At 39.6% G+C, this 24,222-nt stretch overlaps 2 protein-coding genes and 1 non-coding gene across 4 annotated transcripts; 2 read left to right on the top strand and 1 right to left on the bottom strand.

The window, feature by feature from the left end:
- The first annotated feature begins 915 nt into the window (after positions 1-915).
- Positions 916-23,976, top strand: LOC103279774 (uncharacterized). 2 transcript variants are annotated; one of them, XR_009999633.1, is made up of 7 exons: positions 916-1,210; positions 1,315-1,401; positions 1,587-1,659; positions 11,839-11,987; positions 19,108-19,242; positions 22,571-22,620; positions 23,695-23,976. It is a non-coding gene; the product is annotated as an uncharacterized LOC103279774 (transcript). The 2 variants fall into 2 exon arrangements; XR_009999632.1 differs by having other exon boundaries at positions 916-1,659.
- LOC134292287 (olfactory receptor 5V1-like) lies at positions 2,767-5,448 on the top strand. Its single transcript, XM_062957237.1, has one exon. It carries the CDS (start codon positions 3,252-3,254, stop codon positions 4,176-4,178), a length of 927 nt encoding a protein of 308 aa, XP_062813307.1. The 5' UTR covers positions 2,767-3,251; the 3' UTR covers positions 4,179-5,448.
- On the bottom strand, positions 8,101-10,209 carry LOC107983228 (olfactory receptor 12D1-like). The gene has a single exon (XM_016995825.2). It carries the CDS (start codon positions 10,068-10,070, stop codon positions 9,129-9,131), a length of 942 nt encoding a protein of 313 aa, XP_016851314.2. The 5' UTR covers positions 10,071-10,209; the 3' UTR covers positions 8,101-9,128.
- Positions 23,977-24,222: the final 246 nt, after the last annotated feature.

Genomic DNA, 24,222 nt, shown 5'->3' with positions numbered 1-24,222 from the left:
TTGGGCAGCTGGCATAATTATTCTGTGAGCATCCCTTCTTAACTAATAATAAACACACTCAACAATGAATTAATACCTGGTCACCTGGAAAGGGCACACAACACCTTAACTTGGTCTCTCTCTTGGAGTCCATCATGATGTTTTGACAGCCATTGTTACCCAAGCCCAGACTTATTGTAAGATCCTGTCTGACAGGATTAGAGCCATCAACACACATGAGCCCGACTCCTGCCCACATTTCTTTCTCTATGCACCAACTGAAAGCAGACCCAGAAACAGCCACAAGCTTCAAACTGAATAATGACAGTATTAAAATTATTAAAATTCTTACCAGACAAGGAAACCAATCAGCCGTAGTGGCAGATGACTCACCTCTACCAGTACACAGATTGTAACTTGCACCAATCAGTGCTCAGAGTGAGAGAAGTCAATTTGAATAGCTATCAAGTCTCTATAAATGTCTCCCATTACCTCTGTCTGATTTGAGAGTGCTGTTTCCCTGTCATCCACTATTGGCCTAAGTTAATAAAGCTTCTGATTCTTATGTTTACCCTGCCTGGTCTTATTTTGAATTGGGGCCCTGGTTCTTGCAGAGCTAAAATCGCATAACATTGTGAAGAGTGACTTTCACTAATTTGGTGTAACTTTCCAAATCATGATGGTCTTCAAAATATCGTAATTCCTTGGGGTATGCTGCCTGATGGGATTTCAATTTAAATAAAATCTGGATGTAGGTCCAGTTTCTACTTTAAGATTTATAGCTAACTGTTATAGTTAATGATTGTGACATTTCCCTGCTATATGCCCACATTTCTCTCTTCCACATAATAATAAAAAATCTTCTGTTCACAGAAGATAATAACCCACAAATATGTCAAATCAAATGTAAAGTAGTCCCCAGGAGCTGAAAATAGAACTCATTTTTGGACTACAAAACCCTTAGTTGTGACTGAGCTAGTAGATTAATTGTCCTGGACCTTTGGGAACAAACTTTGTGTTCCATAACTTTACTTGTAAAAAGGTGCTAAAATGCACACACTAAAATTACTCTGTGTGCATTTCACTTACACTCTCATGTGTGTTCAATCAGCCTACCCTAGTTTATCTAGAATGGGATTCAGATTTCACCTGGGACATGAATCATGAGAGTAAAATTGTGTCTGGAAAGCAACATTCTGACAATGCTTCTTGATGTCACATCAGAAGAGTTGTAAGTACTGGGAAAAACTGTTATTTATCTTTAATAGATTGGAAGATATTTACAAGTTTGGTAAACTCAGATTAAAAGTTTTTCATTTTTTCTTGCATATTCAGCCTTGTATAGGTCAACTTTGCAAATTGACTGAAGAGATATAAGCTGCAAAAGGATTTAAAGAGTTTTGCTCTTTCATATCATAGTGGGTAAGCCATACTCTCCCAGAAACAGTGGTATGTAAAGATAAGTGGCTTCTAAAGAAATCTTGCTAGGAAAATCATAGGTATACCCTAGGGTTGCCATCAATTAGAAATAACTTGAGGGCACATAACAATACCAACAGTATTGAAACACTTCTGTGAAACACTTCTGTGGCTATAATTCCAAACAGGTTCCAAGCTGGAAAAAATGAACATCATCAAAACTGACTTCTAAATAAGGATGCCTGAGAAAATAATGTAGAGGTGAGTGGAAATTGTAATGACAACTGATTAGTATCTTAATTGCTGGCAGAGGCTGACTAACATTTGTGAGGAGTGAGTGGATTTATTTAGAACTTTATCATCTATTGGTGTCAAAAAGCAGCGGGTTGGACTGGGTATCCTTTGTGGTCTCGTCCCAATCTATGATAGTAAATGTTGGCTTTCAAGCCACCCCTGGAAGCCCTGAGTACTGCTACAGCTTCTGCTTTCACAAGTAATGAAAACATAGGGGCTGTCTAGCATTAGTTTCTTCTGCATTGCTTTCAAAAAAAGGAAGTAAAACCATCTTAAAAAAAACACACCAGCCTTTCTCCTATTCCACTTTGATATTTTCTTTGCTTGAAAAATGGGCAGTATTGCCATCAGCAGTACTGAAGCAGCAGTAGGAAGAGCTCTGGTTAAGATCCCAAATGGATTTCCCATTCCCAAGATCTGGGGTCCTCAAACTGCTTGTGGTGCTGCATCACCTTCTCCACTATCACTGCTGTGTCCCTCTGAATCCTTAAAGTATTCATGAAATTCCGGAGTGCAGCTGTACTGTAGAATTAATGCAGGCTGATACTGCTTTAATTGACATGGCTGAATGCTGTGGAATCATGGGTGCCGTAGTTTTACAAGGTCTTCAGTTTTTTCTATTATAGAATGCTGATATCTCCTCAAACTGTGACTCCCATAATTCCATAACATTGAACCATGGCAATTAAAATAGTGTCAAACTATTAATTCTACAGTGTAAATGTACCCTTTGAAAATTACAGAGTCACTTTGGTGCAATTTGAGGAGAGCACTTAATTTATTTCATTTTGATCCCAAATATCTTTGGCTGGAGCTAATGAACAAAGACCAATTTCTGCAATTTAATCCATTCTTTACGGGAATATGAGGATGAATTGGTATGGCAAGTTCAGTTTTGGCCCTTGAAGTCACTAACACTGATTTAACAGGGGGGGGGGGGGGATGAAGGATGTATTTCATGTCCTGGCCACCCATACACAGCATAATATTTAACAAAATAGTTCTTTATCATGTTGATTCAACAGTTTATCAAAATGCTTGATAGCATCCCAAAAAATGAGTTTTTTGCTAACCAAGATTGACCCAAAAAATGGGGCAGACTGAGGCACCTGGAAGCAACTGTGGTAGTCCTCTGCTTATTCCTTCTGTAATCCACAAGTGTTTGTTTTCTGTTGGAGGATAGACTTGTGTGTATCACATAACCTGCTCTTATTCTTTACAGTGGGCATGCTAGTTATCAATTCAATTTCTGGATGGGGGATGGGATTGAATGAGACATTTTCTCATTAGCTTTCATCACCAAAATGTTCAGCAGTCTTGATTGAAATGAAAGTGACATTAAATCATGCACTTTGGAAGTTATTGCACAATCCATGCACATTCTACAACCAATGCATGCTTTCATGATTTAGTTGAAGTATCTTCTTCATTTGCAGCACCTCGCAGAATAAGACATTTTCATCGCCAGGTGGTCTTCTCCTAGGATGACAAATACTTTTATCAGCTAACCTTTCAAATCAGAGTTTATTCTCCTAGTATGAACAAAACTGTATATAGAGATGGAAATAAAGAATCAAAGCACTGTGACAGAATTTATTTTAATAGGTTTTTCTACCATCTCCTCAGCACAGTTTATTCTATTTGTAGCCTTTGGATCAGCTTATACTGCAGCTCTGGCAGGTAACATTTCTATTATCACAATAATTAGACTGTGTTCTACTCTTCATACGCCCATGTATTTTTTCTTGGTCAACCTCTCTCTTTTGGACATTTGCTGTATCACTGTAATTGTTCCCCCGACGCTGAGGAATTTAATGAACAAGAAGACCATCTCTGTGCAAGGCTGCTTCACGCAGGCATATTTTTTTGTCATTTTCCTAGGCTCTGAGCTCTTACTACTGGTTGTAATGGCCTTTGATCGCTATGTAGCCATCTGTCATCCTTTACGTTACACTGTTATAATGAACAGGAAAGTCTGTAATTATTTGGTGATTGTGATATGGGTATGTGGTGTTCTCCTTGCAAACATTCATATTCTTTCCCTCCTGCGCTTATCCTTCTGTGGACCTAGGACTATCAATCACTTTTTTTGTGAATTACCTCCTCTGCTACTACTTTCTTGTACTGACACAACATTCAACCGATACCTAATGCTGGTGACAGATATCTTCTTGGGATTTGGTTGCTTCTTATTGACTCTAGTCTCCTATGTCTACATTGTTTCCTCCATCCTGAAGATACCTTCTGTACAAGGGAAAAAGAAGGCTTTCTCTACCTGCTCTTCCCATGTTATGGTGGTGACTCTTTTCTACAGCTCAGCAATCTACACCTATGTCAGACCTATATCCATGTACTTGGACGTTGACAAAATTATAGCTGTACAATACACTGTGATCACTCCTGTTCTCAATCCCATTATCTACTGTCTAAGGAACAAAGAAGTGAAAGATGAATTTAAGAAATTTGTAAGGCTCAACAGAAACTAATTGAATCCTCAACTCAGAATTGTAACATTAGATGAGTTATTTAGCTGACTCAGTGAGTTAACATGGTAAATACTAGAAGTATCTTGTACAGTGAGAGCCACCATGGTGCAGTGATATGAGTGTTGTTCTCTGGGAAGAAACCAAATTAAGAATTCTTAATAAATTGTTTTAAAGTCATACCCTCTTAGTAATGCCATAGAAAATCTTCTCTGGATAAAATTTGTCTTGAAAAACTTATGATAGGGTTGCCTTCAGAACAATATTCTGTACAGTTTCCGAAGCACAAACACCAGAATCTTATCTTATTTTTTCCTATTCTGGGCTAGACAAAAGGCTTTATCTATGAACATGAGAGCTATAGCTTCTCTGCATAGTTTGAGGGCATTGGTATATTACACCTACTTTTTAAAAATTCCCATGGATGTAGTCAATGCCCTTCAATGTCCAATAAAGCATCCAGAAGTTAAGTAAGAGGTGTTTTGTTTTGAAGACCAAACTAGTGGAAGATAATTACTTTGACCCCAATAATTGGAGAGAAACCTTTCCAATTACTATTTCTCATCTCTCAGGGAGAGAAGAGTAACCAGGCACATCTCCATTATGTTTGGAGGGATACCATATCATATGTGAAATGAAAGCAAGCAGAATCTTGCCTTTTGCTTAGAAAGAAAAGGGACATGGTGAAGTCCTGAATTTAGTTGTACTATAGGGCTTGTCTATACAAATAAATTGTAGGTACAATGTGAATTTAGTGGAATGATGAGGAAATCGTAGATAAAAGGTAATCAAATGACCATACAGAGAGCAAGAAAACCCCAGAAACATGGTAATCATATCATTGGACCTGAACTTGTTTTCTGAGGGAAGACAGCAGAGAAATCTTCTATATCCAAAGTTGTTAAAGTGTTACTAAATGACTTATGATATTTATTTTGACCTTATATGTGCAATCTAATGATCAAATTATTGTCACTGGAAAAATGCATATCAATATATGTATATGTATCCGGCTGGAGTGAAGAATATTTTTTGAATATTGTAGTAGATTTTTGCGTATCTTTGGGTGCTGAATAAAAACAATAAAATATAACACACATCTCTTTCAAAAAATTCATTAATTATTTTAGCACTTACTTCATTTATTTAGACACATATTTATAAATTTATTTATTCATTTACTTTATTTATACTTCGCCCTTCTCACCCTGAAGAGGACCTCAGAGAGGCATACAAATAGGCAACAATTTGATGCTGCATAAACAGACATACACATAAAAACATATACATTAAAAACCAAAAAGTTAAAAACATCTAAATATTAAAACTAATAATTAAAACCATACAACCCAAAATCATAGTCCAGGAGCCATTCCAGTCAAAATTGTATTTATTCCATATTTATTTATTGCACGGAGTTATTGTTCAAAGGTTTGCTCCCACATCCACATTTTCAATTTCAGAAGGGAGGGAGCTGATCTAATTTTGCTGGGAAGGGGGTGCCACAGCCAAGGGGCCACCACTGAGAAGGCCCTGTCCCTCTTTCCCACCAACCACACCTGTGAAGGAGGTGGGACTGAGAGTAGGGCCTCCTCAGAAGATCTTAACCTACGAGGTGGTTCATAGAGGGAGATACATTCGGACAGGTGAGCTGGGCCATAAAAATGATTTGAGGAAAAAGTATACTTAATGGAGCAAATCTGAGGTAATTTTTGGATCTAGAACTCAAAATTGTTAGACCAACATACAATTTTGAATTTTTATGACCTCCAGTTTTGTAGAAACCTATAGAATTTCTGTAGGGGTAAGACTTTTGGCCAAAGTAGAGTTTCCCCTAGTATTTCAGGTAGAGAAATATGGAAACATTTCCAGTATAATGTCCTATACTCACCACTACTGTAATCAATGAGACCTGTAATAGTTCACTTTAATGGGATTCAACCACAGAAAATTTACCCTTTTAATTCTTTCTTATCTTCCTTCAAGCTTCAGCAAAATAGTGTAGCATTTTCTGAGGAAAGTGCAGATCAAGAATCCAGCCATAGGAGTTAAGATTGAGAAGATATCCACAACAACTGTATAGTTATCCCCAAGCAAAATACCACCATACTAAAAGTATAAACTACATATACAATGGAAAAATAACAAAAAGGGAAACATTAACAATTTAGTAATACAATTTTAATAACTTTTACTATTGCAATTACATACAAAAATCCCCCTAAATAACATAGGAGTATGTATGACTTCCCACTTGCCAGTTTATAATTGTAAATTATCAACTATTACTACTTTAAATTATGTTTATTTATTAATGAATTTAACTGTCAATCAAAATTAAAAAAACTATTTTGTTCTCATATATTCACTAAATTCTGTTCTTTTTATAGTTGTCCACTGCTTTCATTAATTAAAGTTATCAATTTTCCAATTTCAGCATATTATTATTATTATTATTATTATTATTATTATTATTATTATTATTTATACCCTGCTTTATCTTTCCTGAACGAGACTCAAAGTGGCTTAACATAAAAAATTGCATATAATTAAAATATATAAATATGCAAACATTAAAACAGAATTAAATATAAACAGCATTAAAAATTCACAGTTAAAAATTCAACCATTAAAACAAGTCAGTTCATGTAGGTAAAACCATATCTTTCCATATCTCTGCATACAGCAATCTAGCTGCAGTTATCATATATGGAAGAATTCATCCACATTTCTTCTCATTTTTATCAAACAATGGTCTAAGAAGAGAATATTCAGGTTTCAATAGGATTTTAATTTTCTAAATATATTGAAAACAGCATTTTCTGTGCTTGAATTAATGCACAAAATGCTGTTTTCTGTGCAAAACAACTTCATATGAATGTTAAGTGAAAGAAAATCCCAATTACAGAATTTTCTGTTGAAATATTGCTTCCATGAAGAAAATGTTGTCGTCTCCCCTCCCATGCAGAAAATACGGTTTACTTTGCAGAAATCTACAGTCACATATTTTAAAACTATTGGGTTTGCCCCTATCCTCTGTGACAGCAGTAATAATAATAATAATAATAATAATAATAATAATAACTTTATTTTTATATCCCACTCCCATCTCCCCAGGGGGGACTCGGGGCAGCTCACATGGGGACAAGCCCAGTTCCAAAATATAATAAAATACATCATAATTAAACCAATGTAAAACAGGTAAAATAGTATAATCATACAAACCAGCATAAAATATCAACATAAAACATTAGAACATTAGAGTCTGAACAAAATATACAAACTGTAAGATAAAATTCAGCAGACTCTACAAAAGGGAATTAAGGATCTCATTACAGAGTTCAATCAATAACAGTGGGGTGTGATAAAGTGGAGTAGTTGTGGCCACTAATAACTAACCGGGACTATTTATTAGAATGCACATCGAAATAACCATGTTTTAAGGTCCTTTCTAAGGATGGACAGTGAGGGTGCCAGCCTGATCTCCCTGGGGAGGGAATTCTTGAGCCGAGGGGCCACCACCGAGAAGGCCCTCTCTCTCGTCCCCACCAACCGCGCCTGAGACGGGGGTGGGAGTGAGAGGAGGGCCTCCCCAGAAGATCTCAAGGCCCGCGTGGGTTCATAGGGGAGGAGGCAGTCACGGAGATAAGCAGGTCCTGCTAGGTAATAACCTGCACCTTGAATTGGGCCCGGAAACTTATTGGTAGCCAGTGGAGCTGCTTAAAGAGGGGCGTTGACCACTCCCTATAGTAGGGACATACTTCTTAACTAACTTTCTTCTCAAAGAAAGTAGTGAATAATATTCACAATTTTCTTTTTGCTGTGAGAAAGATTTGAATTCCATACACAAACATACACACATCTCTCACACACATTAGGAATGCATACAGAAATAGATATACCTTTATATTAAAGTTTCAAAGTGCAATAGTGTATGTTTGTATATCTTAAGTAGAGATTTTTTTATTGTTAATCGAACAAATTAAAAATTAAAAATATTTAATAAAGATATGATGACCATAGGGCAATTTAAATGTGTTGCTTCTTAATGCAGTTCAATTAGATTATATGTTACACCTTAAATAAGTACACTGAAATCAATGGGTCTTATAAGTTCTGAAAGTGTAATCCTTCTAAACAGGAAAATAGTTATATATATCAAAGATCAATTCTAAATATTACACATAAAAATAAATGATTATCATTTGAATATATCCATCATAATCCATGTTTTCATTTGTTGGTATATATTACAACCTTACATCACACTGATTTCAATTGATCAATTGTAAAGTTAAATAACAAGTATAATCCAAAGTGTGATTGGGGAGGGTGAAGTAATGGGTTCACTACCTGAACTGAAACCTTGCAAACTCACACAGTCTATATAAAAAGAGTTTTTAAAAATCCATTCCTCCCAATAATAGCAATAGGGAAATAGTTATGTCAGCTCCAAAATATGTTGCTGAATTCTCCCATTCATCCCCTCTTGGAAAACAATACAGTTTGCAAATTGATAGATCTAGACCCAACTTGCAGCCAAGTAAGTCCAATTTCTACAAACAGAATGTCTCACAAACTATCACATATAAATGAATCTTGTGAAAAAGAACCTTAATGGGGTTGTTGCATTTTTTACGGGCTGTATGGCCATGTTCCAGAAGTATTCTTTCCTGACGTTTCACCCACATCTATGGCAGGCATCCTGAGAGGTTGTGAAGTATATTGTCAGGAGAGAATACTTCTGGAACATGGCCATACAGCTTGGAAAACACACAACAACCCTGTGATTCTGGCCATGAAAGCCTTTGACAACACAAAGAACCATAATGTCATAATTCTTGTGGGTGGGAATGAAAAATTATCATATCCATCTTCACATTCTAAAAACCAAAATATTGATGCACACCAAGAAGAGCACTCCAAACTATGAAGTGGATTTCACGATGTTGCTTACCTCTTTATAGATATTAGTACTCTGTGGACAGTTTTCCTAATGCCTGATTTCATATCCTGGTTCCTTAGGGTATAGATCAAAGGATTTAAGACAGAGGTAATGACACTGTACATAAGAGTGGCTATCATGTCCTTCTGTGGAGAGTCTCCTGAAGAGGGTGGGATGTAGTTGAACAAAACTGGCACATAGAACAAACATACAACTGTGAGATGGGTGCTACAGGTAGAGAAAGCCTTCCATCTTCTGCTATGTGATTTGACCTTCAGTATAAGGAAGGAGATAATGTAGATGTAGGAAAGGAGTGTAAAGAAAAAAGCAGCCATTACAAGTAAACCTGTGACAATGTTGAGAAGACTGAGATTGACTCTTGTGTTGCTGCAGGCCAATCTCAGTAGTGGCTTAATGTCACAAAAGAAATGCTCAATGACATTGGGGCCACAAAAATGAACTTGGGATGTCATTATTGCATGCATTAGAGCATGAAAGAACCCGATGCTCCAAATGGTAGCTGCCAGTAGAAGACATATCTGTCTGGACATGATGACTGGATAGTGCAGTGGGTTGCATATAGCCACATAGCGGTCATAAGCCATGGCAGCTAGAAGAAGAGCTTCACTGCTACCTAGAAAATGGAAGAAATGGAGCTGAGTAATGCATCCAGCAAAGGATATTATTTGATGGCCCAGAAATAAACCAGACAGTATTTTAGGAAGGATAACTGTAGAATAGCAAATATCCAGGCAGGAGAGATTACTGAGAAAGAAGTACATAGGAGTATGAAGTTGCATCTCTGTCCACACAACACATACAATAGTTCCATTGCCCAGGAGAGTAACTAAATAGAGGAATAAGAAGAGGGCAAAAAGAAGTTTCTGAAGCTCCTGTTGAGTTGTTAGGCCCATCAGTATGAAGTGAGTAATCTCTGTATGATTCTCCATTTTCTCTGGGATAACATGCTTTAAATCATTAAAAAATTATAATTTCAAGATTTTTAGTAGAATTAAGATATGCAAGCAAATAGGATCATTTCACACATAAGAACATCAGTTTTCATACCAAAGCTCACTTTCTGCTCCCAACAATCTCCAAGATCAATGTGATGGAAGCCTTGTACACATTGCTTGAATCATGCATTTATTTCCACATTAATAGCCCGTTGTCCACTACATTGATGGCCAACGATATGATAGCTATTTTCTATTAGTGAGACCTTAGAAAAACAGAATGATTCCACAAATAATAATAATAATAATAATAATAATAATAATAATAATAATAATAATAATAATACATTCTAATTATATTTATTTATCCCTGTTTTATCTCTCCTGAAGGATGGTGAGCTATACCTTAGTAGTTGCACTGTAGAAATGAAATTCAAAAGAAAATGTACATGGGAACATTGAAGGCCTAGATAAAGTTTCAAAAGCTGTTTTTAAAAATGACAGGCCTAAGTCTTGAGCTTAGACATAGCATCCCCATTCATTTAGGGGATGTCTAGGATAATCAATATTTTCTCACAAAACCTGAATCACAGCATTGCTATAAGATCCTTGGAGAAAAAGACAAGACGAGTGTTGCCACAAGCTCTTCTAGATTCTAATGTGCTTTGTCTCTGATCAACAGTCAAAATGCAATCACCATATTTTAATTCTACATAAAGTTTACATAGTTTAAAAATATATGCTGTCACTCAATATATGCCAAAACAAAATCCTGAAATGGCAACCACTGTGCAATTGGCCCATGGAATCCCACAGTGATGGCAACACTCATGTACAGTGCCCATTTCAATGTGGCTTGTGAAAAGAGAAGACCTTCATGATGGATTATTGTTTATTTAATCTACCAAGGATGCTGTCCAAGATGTCACAGATAGTAACTCCAGAGCACCTTCTTGGTTTCCTGTCTGAGACCCATGAAGCCTTTTCTCTTTTTAATTCATGTAAAATGGGAGGCAAAGATGATGAGTCATTGGATTATCAAATATAAAAGGGAATGCTCACATACCATGGAGAAATTATAAGGCATCTCTGATGAAGTGAAGCCCTTCTTTGATTATCATGACTTTTCATATTACTGGAAAACACTGTCTATATAAACCTAGTGAGTTCTCATTACTAAATTCCACTTGACAGCTTGGATGATGTAGTATTCCCCAACTTCAAATGCAAGAGGGATTTGAAGACTGACACTAGCAAGGGAATAAACAATCAATTCACAGTGACATCCCCAATAAACTGCAAAAGGATCCAGATGTTTACGTGTTATTGCTCCAGCAATCTCAAAGGTTTGAAGGCTAACATTACAGAATTTACATTTCTTTTGATTGGGAGGGTTGCCTCATCATTTATGGCTATTAATGCATCTGTTTGGATCCCTAAGTTCACCAGTTATGTAGTAGAATATTATTCTGCACTAATATAACACCCAAATCCTTGGACATGTTTAGGACAGCACCAAGGGGTATTGTAACACCACTTCCATTTTTTTTTTCCACTTGGCTCCGATCTTGAGAGCAAGAGGAGAAGAATTGCTGAGGTGGTAACTTGGCTCTTGGCAATATGTTGGTTTTACTAAACAGCAATAGCTGTACAATGGAGGTCAGTGGTGCCTCTCTATCCCATCTTGGTCTTTGTCCTTATGGTTGCTACTTTACTTCTAACAGCAAAGCACAAACCTCTCATATCTCATTCCACATTCCAGGAGAAAGAGTAAGCAGGGGCCTCACAGTCACTACTATACACGTTGCTGCAGTTGCCCTCCTGATGTCAGGAAAAGCACCCAGGGATTGAGCACTCTGGAGTTCTGTAGCCACTGTCATGGTGGAGGGAGCAACAGAAGCAACAAGAAAGGTAAAGGTGATAGTCTAACTGGCCTGAAATGTCTTTGACTGGTTAGACCATGAAAACTCTACCCCACAGTTGATTTAAGTTGTAGATGGAACACTCTATGATTCAAAAGTCATGAGAGTTGTTGTTCAATAACATCTCAGGACCCAAACACAGACCACTATGTACAAAATTATAGTGGGCCCTCTGTATCCAAGGATTCTCCATCCATGGATTCAATGGCTCTTTGAAAGAAACCATAAGGCTGATGAGACCCTTAATGAAAATGAGTTTGACACTCTTACACTAGAGTAAAATGATTGTATGAATTGTTGAATAGTGACTGAACAAATTGATTCAATGACCCTTTGAGGCCCCATCTCCAATGGCCATTTAATGCAATTTCAATTCAAACTGATATCAAAGAAAGTGAATTTTTTATGCAGAGGTAATGGTTCCAGTCTGTAAGAAACCTCCCCAGAAAAGCCTTAAAAACTAAAAATTACTTACCCAGTCACCATTACTCTGCTGCCGGCCCTCTCCTGGCACCTAGAAATGATACACCAAGAGAAGAGGGGAAGGAGGAAAATCGCTCCTGCTCCCCCCCTTCTCCTGGCACACCATTTCTATGTGCCAGGAGAGGGCTGGCAGCAGAGTAATGGTGGCTGGGTAAGTAATTTTTAGTTTTTAAGGCTTTTTAAGGGAATTTGGGGAGGGGGTGGGGACTGTCTTGGGTTTTCCAGGCTCCGGGGGCCTGGAAATCCCAAGACAACTGTGTGGATTAGGCCTGGAAGTCATGCACCACGATCCCTGGGCCCAATTCACACAGGGTTCACAGCTGGAAAAACCCAGGGCTTCTGAAAGATCCTGGTCTTTCCACGTGCCAAATTAATTCACTTTTACCTGAGGCATCGTTTGGATGCCCCAGGTAAAAATGTGGGAGCTCACACATTTTGTAAGCTATCTGAATGGACCCTGATGTGCATTAAGGTCTTTCTTTCACATGCTTGTGTGAGAATTTTATTGTCTGGCCACTACAGTTTGAAGCTTTAAACTATGTTAAATGTTCAGTGTAGATGGCACCTAAGTTTACACCAGCAGTTAGATTTAGGCTATAGGTCCTCTCACCCACCTCTTTTCATCACACATTCACATACTTATTTACCATCAAAGCACTGTTATTGATCTCAGTGAATAATAATAATTTATCTGTTATCTGCCTCTCCTCAATAATAATAATAATAATAATAACTTTATTTTTATACCCCGCCTCTATCTCCCCGAAGGGGACTCAGGGCGGCTTACATGGGGCCAAGCCCGAATAAAAACAGTAGCAGTATAAAACACAGCAATAGACAACAACTTGCACAATAAAAAAATAAAAAAAATAAAAATAAAACATTAGCCAATAAAAAACAAGAACTAATAAAAACATGGATTAAAACTGAGAGATTGTAAAAGTAGACTGGGTAAAGTGCACCATATAAATATTGTAAACACAAGGTGACTGATAAAGTGTGGAAATTCTGGAAGTGCAAATTGGGATGGGAATAGACCCTGTGTCTATATCGAGTTGACAAAGGTAAAAGGTGCAAACCGGTACAAGAATGGTCACAGATTCAGATTGCTTCTGGATGAGCAATCTTTATCTAAAGGCTTGAGTAAAGAGCCAGGTTTTCAAGCTCTTTCTGAATGCTACCAGGGTGGGGGCTTGCCTGATTTCCCTGGGGAGCGAGTTCCAGAGCCGGGGGGCCACCACGGAGAAGGCCCTCTCTCTCGTCCCCACCAACCGTGCTTGTGACGGAGGTGGGAGCGAGAGGAGGGCCTCCCCCGACGAATGAAGAGATCGTGCAGGTTCGTAGGGGGAGAGGCGATGCCTAAGGTAGGAGGGTCCCAAACCGTTCAGGGCTTTGTAGGTGATCACGTGCACCTTGAATTGGGTCCGGAAGGTGAACGGCAGCCAGTGGAGCTCCTTAAGCAGGAGGGTTGACCGCTCCCTATAATTTGCTCCAGTTAGAAGCAAGGCTGCCGAACGTTGAACTAGTTGGAGTTTCCGGGCCGTCTTCAAGGGCAGCCCCACGTAGAGTGCATTGCAATAGTCCAGTCTAGAGGTAACTAAGGCATGGACCACCGTGGTCAGATCAGACTTCACGAGGTAAGGTCGCAGTTGGCGCACAAGTTTTAATTGTGCAAAGGCCCTCCCGGCCACGGCCGACACCTGAGCATCAAGTGTCAGTGCTGAGTCCAGGAGGACCCCCAAACTGCGGACCTGCGCCTTCAGGGGGAGTGCGACCCCGTCAAGCACAGGTAGCCACCCAATACCCCGATCGGACATACGACTGACCTGGAGGACCTCTGTCTTGTCGGGATTAAGCTTCAGCTTATTCGCCCTCATCCAGCCCATCACAGCTGCCAAGCACTGGTTCAGTATCTGGGGGGCTTCCTTGGAGTTCGGTGGAAAGGAGTAGTAGAGTTGAGTGTCATCTGCATAGAGATGGCACCGAACTCCAAAACTCCGGATGACCTCTCCCAGCGGTTTCATGTAGATGTTAAAAAGCATGGGGGACAGAATGGAACCTTGCGGGACCCCACAGGTCAAAGGCCAGGGGTCTGAGCAGGTGTCCCCCAGCTTCACCAACTGGGAACGGCCCTCCAGGAAGGACTGAAGCCACGACAGAGCCATGCCCCCAAGGCCCATCCCGGAGAGCCGTCCCAGAAGGATACCATGGTCGATGGTATCGAAAGCCGCTGAGATGTCCAAGAGAACCAGCAGGGTCACACTCCCCCTGTCCAGCTCCCTGCGGAGGTCATCCACCAAGGCGACCAAAGCCGTCTCAGTACTGTGCCCAGGTCTAAAGCCAGACTGCGATGGGTCCAGAAAATCGGTGTCATCCAGGAAACCCTGGAGCTGCGAGGCAACCACCCGCTCCAGGACCTTGCCCAAGAAAGGGAGGTTCGAGATTGGTCTGTAGTTGTTTAGAATGGCCGAATCAAGGGAGGCCTTCTTCAATATAGGCCTCACTATGGCCTGTTTGAGGACAGATGGAAATTTGCCTTGATCCAAAGAGGCATTAATTATCATCACAAACCACTCTACCAACCCTCCTCTGGCCGATTTAATTAGCCACGAGGGGCAAGGGTCTGCAGAGCAAGTGGTCGCTCTCACCGCCCCAAGGATCCTGTCCACGTCATCCGGGCGAACAAGCTGAAATGAATCCCACAAGTTCGAACAGACAGGTGCCTCAGTTACCTCTTTTGGCACTGCAACAAAACTAGCATCCAAGTCGAAGCGAGTCTGAGCGACTTTGTCTGCAAAGTGGTGCGCGAACTCGCTGCACCGAGTTGCCGAGTCTTCGGGTGCCCCTCCCCCCTCAGGAGGGTGAAGGAGCTCTCCGACGACCCGAAACAACTCCGATGGTCTGTTAGTTGCAGACGCTATGCGGGCAGTCGTGAAGGTCTTCCTGGCTGCCCGCAAAGCCGCGGAGTAGGCCCTAATAGCGGCTCTAGCCCGTGCTCGGTCAGAAACGCTACGAGTTTTCCGCCAGTGGCACTCTAGTCCCCTCCTCGAGCGCTTCATCACTGCCAGCTCCTCCGTGAACCAGGGAGCCGAAGTGACTCTTCGCAATGAGAGGGGACGTTCGGGGGCGATCATGTCAATTGCCCTGGACATCTCGCTATTGTAGCGATCTACCAAGGCATCGACAGGATCGTCAGCCTCCATGACAGGAAGATCCCCAAGAGACCTCAAGAATCCATCTGGATCCATCAGTCTCCTGGGGCGGACCATCTTAATGGGTCCACCACCCCTGCGGAGGTTTGAGGTCACAGTGAGTCTTAAACTGATCAGGTGGTGATCGGACCATGACAACGGAAGAATATTTTGCTCTTCCACTCCGACCTCACCATCTGCCGCAACAAAAACCAGGTCAAGTGTGTGTCCAGCTTGATGAGTGGGACCAGATATCACTTGGGACAGTCCCATGGTCGTCATGGCGGCCATGAAGTCTTCAGCTGCACCAGTTAATGTGGCCTCGGCATGAATGTTAAAGTCCCCCAGCACTACCAGCCGCTGAGAGACCAAAGCCGCACCAGAGATCACCTCTGCCAGCTTGGGCAGGGAGACTGCCGTGTCGCGGGGTGGACGGTACACCAGCAGAATCCCCAAACTGTCCCGGGTACCCACCTTAAGATGGACACACTCAAAACCTGCAGATTGCGGGATGGCGCACCTGACCAGGGAGATTGTCTGCCGAAAGACCACCGCAACCCCACCTCCCCGCCCCCCGGCTCTGGCCTGCTGTTGCACCCCGAAACCTGGAGGACACAGCTGGGCGAGATTTACCCCGCCGGGCTCATCCAACCAGGTCTCGGTGATGCAAGCCAGATCCGCCGCTTCATCCAGGATCAAATCCTGGATGATAGCTGATTTACCATTGACGGATCTGGCATTAAATAGCAGGACCTTCAAACGGAGGGGACTGTCATGGAGGCTACCACTCCTATCCTTCTCCAGGGTCGCAAGAACTCTGTTGCGCTTATCCCTGGGATAAAGGTGACCACTCCTCCTCCTCCCCCACACGACCTCAATGGTCTCCCCCAGGCTCCGGTCCACTCCCCCCAGGGCGACAGGCAGGATAGAGCTCTCATTGCGATGCCCTAGTCAGCTGTCCATAAATGGGGAGCGACTCAGGATTCTATCCTGCTTAGAGTCTGAGAATGAATCCTGTAATGATGAGATGATGGAGCAGTCAGGGGAACTAGATTGACTAAACAAGAGCAATGTCTCTGGGCGGGAATCGAGAATAGATTGGGAAGGGTCTAGAGTTGAAATGGGGGACACTACACAAGATTCTAAGAGTGGAGGGGACCTAGATAAAGAGTCATGGGCACTAACCATTCTGGAACTAATGGTACCTTGAAAATGCAGTTCCGAACCTGCCATCAAGGGGCGGATTGTGGGGTCCAGAAATACCTTCCTAATATTAATACCCCATGAATTCAACAGGGGTTTACGCGCCCAAAGTGCTTCAATTAAAGTGCTATCATCAAAGGTGATAACGAGACGTATGGAGCGGTCCTGAGCTTGAAAGTCCCTACGTAGCCATGAAATGAACTTAATTTTGACTACACTTGGGCTCACAGATAGTATTTGACCGAGGGACTCCTGTACCGCTCTCCTGGAGGTCCATCTGCCCCTATTCAACCATGAGTCTGTTATTTCAAACGCCAATTTTTCTAATTGAGGTAAATATTTTTGGTGGCGCATTGGGTCAAGTGTGCACAGGCCAGACTCGGATATTCCATGTGCAATTGTCCTTTTTAAACCCTGATCCGTAACCTTATGCCCAGCCCTCCCTTCTCCCCTGTAGTCATGAGGAAGCTGTCTCTCATTCTCAACGTCCCCATCTTCCTTCAAAAATTCCTCCTTATGTTCTGATTGCCATTCCCCACCCTCCCCATCAGAAGTCAAAGACCACTTATACTCGGTTGAAGTGGCAGTCGCGATGTCCTCTTCCTTCCCGATGTAACACTGACCAGGATTGCTCACCAAGAGGGAGATCCCTTTGAAGAGGTAGTCTATCTTCTCATTTAATGTAGCAAGTTGTGAGAAGACGAGGTCAAGCGACTTCCCCATAAGTTCACACAGGTGAGAAAGTTCAGTATTCCCATGAGTTCCCAACTGATTCATTTTCCTGTACAACTTTCACCAAAAACCTTCCAACAGTACCACTCAAAAAACCTTCAAAGGTATTCCACCCTTTCTCACTGATCTTTCTCAAATGTTCTAGAACCTACTCTCCTGAGAGAACTAATTACACTTACCAATACATACTCGGACCCTCAATCACTTTCCAAAGTCCAACAGAACCAAAACCCAAACCAATAACTCATGAGAAATCTTAGGAAATATCTCTTTACCCACCCAAAAGCCCTCAGCACTACAGTCTAACCTTCCTCACTGCACTAAACAAACAAAACAAAAGCCCAGTCATAGTACACATCACTATTAAAAATAATTACAAGAAACAAATAAAATGACCAATAGATAAACAACCACAAACAACCCTCAAGGGATACATGACAGTAAAAATGCATAGATGTAAACAAGACAATTAAAACACATATACTAAAGGACAGGCATAAAATCAAGTTTATCATTTTTGAGATGAGGTGTCTATTTTAATTTGATGAGCTTTTAAATTATTTTACTATGTTTTATTACAGCTTTTCTTCACTATTGGGAGATACAGAAAGATTAGAAAATAAATGTTGTTTTTCTGTCGGGGTGGTTTGGAAGGGGAGTTCTGACATAAAATTGCTTGGACAATGACACATTTCTTGCCAGCATTAACTAAAGAACAATAATTATTGGAATTACTGTAATCATGAAAAAGAAGAGAATTCAATAGCAACACCTTGCTGGTTTGCTCAAGGCATATCAATAAATAGGTGTATTTCTTAAGAGATTAATTGCTTGCTTGAGAGCCCTGTGGCACTGCAGGGAAGATCTTTAATGTGTTACTAAGTCCTTTCTTTATTATTTATATAAATATATATTTTGGTTTTGTGTGTGGGGGATGAGACTTTGTTTGATGGTTAATCTGGAAGAACTTGATTAGAAATGTTTTCCATGTGAAAATGTGAGATTTTGTATCCTAGTTTCTCGCAAAACGTGAATCCAGTCCCAGATACTAAGTAGATCTTCCTTTATTTCTACATGTTCTTTGTATTGATTTCATTTCATTATTTTCTGCAGATATTTTCACATACTTATTTTCATTTTCTTGTCTTTTCTTTTGTTTGTGTATGCCTGGCATTCAAATCATAGTCATGTCTTTAAGATGTCGAAACGATTTGTGAATCCAGTGCTTTGGTATCCCATTTCTTTCCAATTACATCTTATACTTGTTTCTACGTATTCTCTTTTCCATCTCAAATTCCACTATTCTCATTTCTATCTGATTCACCCTTTTTCCTCCACAATTCTTATTAGGAGACTTAACTTTGATTCTTGCTGGAAGTATGCTTTTTTCCTCTAGAAATTTTATTTTCCTAGCCAAAATATGTTTTGCTGGATACTGGTATTGTGGCTAATGATATCTCAACCTTCTATCAAGATTGAATGTTACACCTGTCCTTTCAGAAAACTTAAAAGCAATGGGTATTATGAAGATGGAGATGTCATTATTGGTGGCATCTTCTCTAATTTTCTTGGAATGATTGAGGAAACAACTATTCCTTTTGAAAAAAAGCCATCTCCTTATTTACTGGATGCAATGTAAGTACATTTAGGGATATAATTTATGTAGAGTGATTGGCTTTCTGCCTTTAAACTAATGCAAAGAAATGATACTTCTGCAATAAAATTCACAAAGGACAGGATCATGGCAGAAACACGATACTGCAATTACTTTGAGTAAATCATGAAATTGTTCATTGTGCAATTCAAATGCTATTTTAGAGTGTTTCTATAGAATTTGTGCACTTTGATATCATGTCAACTGCTATGGCTCAAAGCGATGGAAACCACAGCATTGTACTTTAGTCTTTTCTGCCAAAGAGTGTAAATCTCATGATTCCATAGCACTGAGCCTTGGCAGTTAAAGTGCATTAATTCTACAACGTAGATCAGGCATGGGCAAACTTTGGTTCTCCAGGTAGTTTGGACTTCAATTCCCACAATTCCTAACAGCTGGTAAGATGACTGGGATTTCTGGGAGTTAAAGTTAAAAAAACCTGGAGGGCCAAAGTTTGTTCATATCTGGTGTAGATGCACCCTTAGTTTTCCTATTTCTTGGCACAGTGTGGTTTACTAGTCAGAGCACTTCTCCTCCTTTTTCCTTGAGGAGTAGATGAAACAACAGAAACAGAATGTTAACATCTATCATTTCACACATTTGGTTGGGAAAACATAAAACATAAAATAAACACACTTTATTTCTTTGAACTCAATTTTCATTTCTCCCTTTTTTGTCCTTTCTCCCACAATAGTTTCTCAAAAATAGAGAGGGCTGCTAGGGTCAGAGGAGGAAAATAAAACTTGTCACATCAGCAGTGAGGCATAGACACAATTTTAGGTTTGGATGATTAAATATTTATCTTCAATTAGTGCAAAATATTTTGGCTTGAGCCAATGGCTTTAGGATTCCCTGAACCTGAGTTAGATTATGGTTACTTGTTAGTGCTGATGACTATTTCATCTTAGTGTGTATGCTACTTTTTACTGGCAATATTTTCTAGCAGAGAAATTGTGCCACTTCCTTTCTGAAAACAACAACAAAATTATATGGCAATGGGATATAGATCTCTTGAATTTCCTTGATTTTTTTTTTTTAGATTATGGCTTTCTTAATATATTTCATCAGTTTGGCTTGCATATTCAAGCTAGCTTTTGAGAGTGATTCTGTGCAAAGAAGAAGCTGTGCTGTTAAAATACCACAGCCTTAAAGCAACTTGGCATATAATAGCTGCCTCTTTAAGCTATAACCCATTCCTCACTTTAAAAAAAATGTTTCTTACTGAGAAAGATTTGCACGAGAATCAGGATTATAAAGGAAGTTTTAGGGAGAGAAACGTTTGCATAGCTGTTCACAATCTCTTTTTAATATATCATATACTATTTACTACAAAAAATATGTAACTATATTACCAATGATTTTTCATTCCAGCCTATTACCCAAAACATTTCAGTACCTCCTAGCCTTCTTGTTCACAATACAGGAGATTAACAAAGATGTCACCCTCTTACCTAACCTCACACTTGGAATTTCTATGAGTCAAGATTTTTTGTTTCCAAAGCTAACTTATCTGGATTCTATATGCTTAAGCTCTGGGAAAAAAAGTGGGATTCCTAACTACAACTGTATAAGAAAACAGCTTATTTCAATTCTCGGCGGGCTAAGATCTGACATAACCATCAGTATAGCAAATGTTCTAGGGATATACAAGATTCCACAGGTAAGGCTATTAGAAAAGTATCATGCAACAAGAAATTTGCTGGTTCCGGGGAAGTCACTTTCTTTTTAAAAAATGCCTTAGAATTGATGAACAAAAGTGTTGTGAACAAGGGAGCTGCAATGGCCGCACTGTGAGAGCCAGCTGTAACAGTTTGAATATTGGACTATGATATGGACAAGCCAGTCTTTTTCCGAACTTCATGCGTGCCTTCGCCTCACACATGGTGTTACTCAAAAAACATACTTTTCTCAGGTGATGGAAAAAACTATTTTTTATAATTTTTATCTTGTAATATCAAAGATTTCAGGACTACAATCTCTTAGGTAGAATCATAGAATCATAGAATAGTAGAGTTGGAAGAGACCTCATGGGCCATCCAGTCCAACCCCCCGCTAAGAAGCAGGAAATCGCATTCAAGGTAGAATTGTAGCATGTATTGCATAGAATTCCATTCCACAAAGTGATATATTTGGAATAAGTACATGAGACAATCCAAGAAAATACCAAACAAGACTCAACAAAAATCATTGCAAATATGAATAACTGAAGGAATTAAAGGATTGAAGTGAAAGAGGAGGGCAATATCCTATTTGCTATACAGGCTAAAAGTCTTGAATTGCAAATGTGAAAAGATTGTCATTTCTGACTGTATTTTTCAGATTTAACTACATGAGGATTGCATGTGAGGGAAGAGACTGTTGTATATTTTACCCTTATCCCACCACCACCCAAATTGTCTCTTTCAGTAAAGTTTTTGTTTATACTAAACTCAATTGACATAAGGTCCATATTTACGATAGGAATTGCTGTTAATATGTCGTGTATGTGAGTTTCTGAAAAATCACACATCTTATGAAATATGTTTCTCTACTGCTTTTCTTAGATCAGCTATGGCCCCTTTGCCTCCACTTTGAGTGACAAATTCCATTTTCCTTCCTTCTACCAAATGGTTCCAAATGAATTGACGCAGTTCACTGGCATTAGCCTTTTGCTTGCCCATTTTGGCTGGAAGTGGGTTGGCTTAATCACTACAGATAATGAAGCTGGAGTGAATTTTATCAGAGTGATTTCCCAAGAAATGGGTAAAATAAATTGCTGCATTGAATCCATATCATGTTTGCCTAATTACCGTCCATTTCATGAAGAATCCGTGAGTGAATTGTCCAGCAGTATTTCCAGATTATCATCCAATGTCGTAATTGTTCATGGAGAAACATATAAGCTAATCTCACTAAATCTTGCCCTATCAGAAAAACAGATGGGTGGAAAGGTTTGGATCACAACCGAAGCTTGGGATTTCACCTCCCATTTCAGCAGAAAACCCTGGAACTTGACATCACTCCATGGTGCCATCTCCTTAGCAGTCCATAAACGTGAGATTCCAGGGTTCCGGGATTTCCTTATAGGCATTGATCCTGAGCAATACCCAAATGATTTTTACCTGAAAAACTTCTGGGCCCATGTCTTCCGTTGCTCATGGCCCTTTTTCAGGTTGGATCCAACCTGGCCTAAATGTAATAGTACTGAAAAGCTACAGGATGTCAGCATTGATTTGTTCAATATGGACACATCCAGTGTCAGTTATAGTATTTCCAATGCTGTTTATGTCATAGCTCACACTTTACATAAAATTTATTTCCTCCATTCAGAAAAGAAAAGAAATGTCAAAGTGGAATTATTTAAAATACAGGCATGGCAGGTAAGTGTTTTATCAATACATTCTGACAGAGATAATTAACTAAGAAACTAAATTTTAGATCACAGTAGGGAAATCCTTCCTTGGTTAGGGGAGGTTTATCATAGAAACTATGATATGATATGAGACTATGAAAAACATCAATTTTTTAGAATTCTTGAATGTGCTGTGTTTACATTCCCTTGGTAGCTTGGTTGCCTGAACTGCATTTTAAAGTGCTCAACTGAAGTTTTACATCATGGCAATGCAAGAAATTTGACAACTGAAAGATTTGGGGGGGGGGGGGGGGGATGGATTTTAATTGGAATTATAGAATGATAGAGTTGGAAGAGACCCAAGAAGTCTACCCTCTCCCACAAAGGAATACACCGTTACAGCATTCCCAACAATTGGCTATCTGACTTCTACTTAAAAACCTCGAGGGGTGGAGACTCCACCTCACTCTGAGGCAGCATATTCCTCTTCTGAACAGTTTTTATTGTATGAAAAAATTTCCTAATGTTTTTGGGAAAAAATCCCCTTTTCTGTAATTTGAATCCATTGCTCCTTGTCTCAGGATGTATTTACACTGTAGAAGTAATTACATTTTACCCTATTTTAGTTGCCATAATGCAATGCTTTGCAATTTGTAGTTTGGTGAGGCATTCAAACTGTTTGGCAAAGAAGGTTAAAGACCTTGTAAAATTTAACTTCCATGATCCCATAGCATTAAGCCATGTCAGTTAAAATGCTGTCGGACAGCATTTCTTTTTCCAATGTGGAGTCAACCTTAGGCCCCAAAGCACTAGGAAACCAGCTTGCTACATCCTCAGTATGAAGTGGCAATGTCCTCAGTTTGCAGCACCCACCATTACTACATTCTAAAGTAAATGGTTGCTAAAGAAAAAAAAATGTTCCAGTATTTCCATAGAAAGAACTTTTGTCCTATTCTTTATTTATTTAGGTTATAATGATGAAATGTGGCAATAGTCCCAATATCACTTGAAATGTTGCTCTGTCAAGTAGTAGAAAAACATTTTGGTTGTATGACTGTGTTTGTCATTACATCTTGTTCTCTTTCCCCCCCACATGTATTAGCTTCACTCTTTCCTGAGGCAAATCCGATTTAATAATTCTGCAGGTGAAGAAATATCTTTTGATGAGAATCATGATTTGCATTCTGGGTATGACATATTAAACTGGGTCATATTTCCAAATAATTCCGCAGTAGCTACACAAGTTGGGAGTGTGGAACTTCAGGCTGCATTGGGTCCCACCATCACCATCAATGATGAATCTGTGGTGTGGAACAACAGAGATAACCAGGTCAAGAACCTTGTTTCTCACATCTGTATCTTTAAGTATCAAAAAGTAACATAAAGTTCAGAATGTAAGATGCAAATGGTAATAATTGCTTCCTTTGATGAAATTTATACATTCCATTTATTCTTTGGATTCTGGTATCTCTTTTTCTTTAAAGTAAAGCCCATGTTCTAAACACTGGATGTTTTGCCTACACATTCTCAGAAAAATCTCTCCCAATGGGTAAAACACATTCCTGTATTGAGTCCATAGCTCTTTTGCTTGACTATTTTCAACTTGATGCAGAACCCTACAAACCTACCT

The sequence above is a fragment of the Anolis carolinensis genome, chromosome 6 (genome assembly GCF_035594765.1).
Source record: "Anolis carolinensis isolate JA03-04 chromosome 6, rAnoCar3.1.pri, whole genome shotgun sequence".
Classification (NCBI taxonomy): Eukaryota; Metazoa; Chordata; class Lepidosauria; order Squamata; family Dactyloidae; genus Anolis; species Anolis carolinensis.
This window is presented reverse-complemented; position numbering and strand designations above follow the sequence as displayed.

Coding starts and splice junctions, on each gene's coding strand:
- LOC134292287 (XM_062957237.1), top strand. CDS start 3,252: ATGGAAATAAAGAATCAAAGCACTGTGACAGAATTTATTTTAATAGGT.
- LOC107983228 (XM_016995825.2), bottom strand. CDS start 10,070: ATGGAGAATCATACAGAGATTACTCACTTCATACTGATGGGCCTAACA.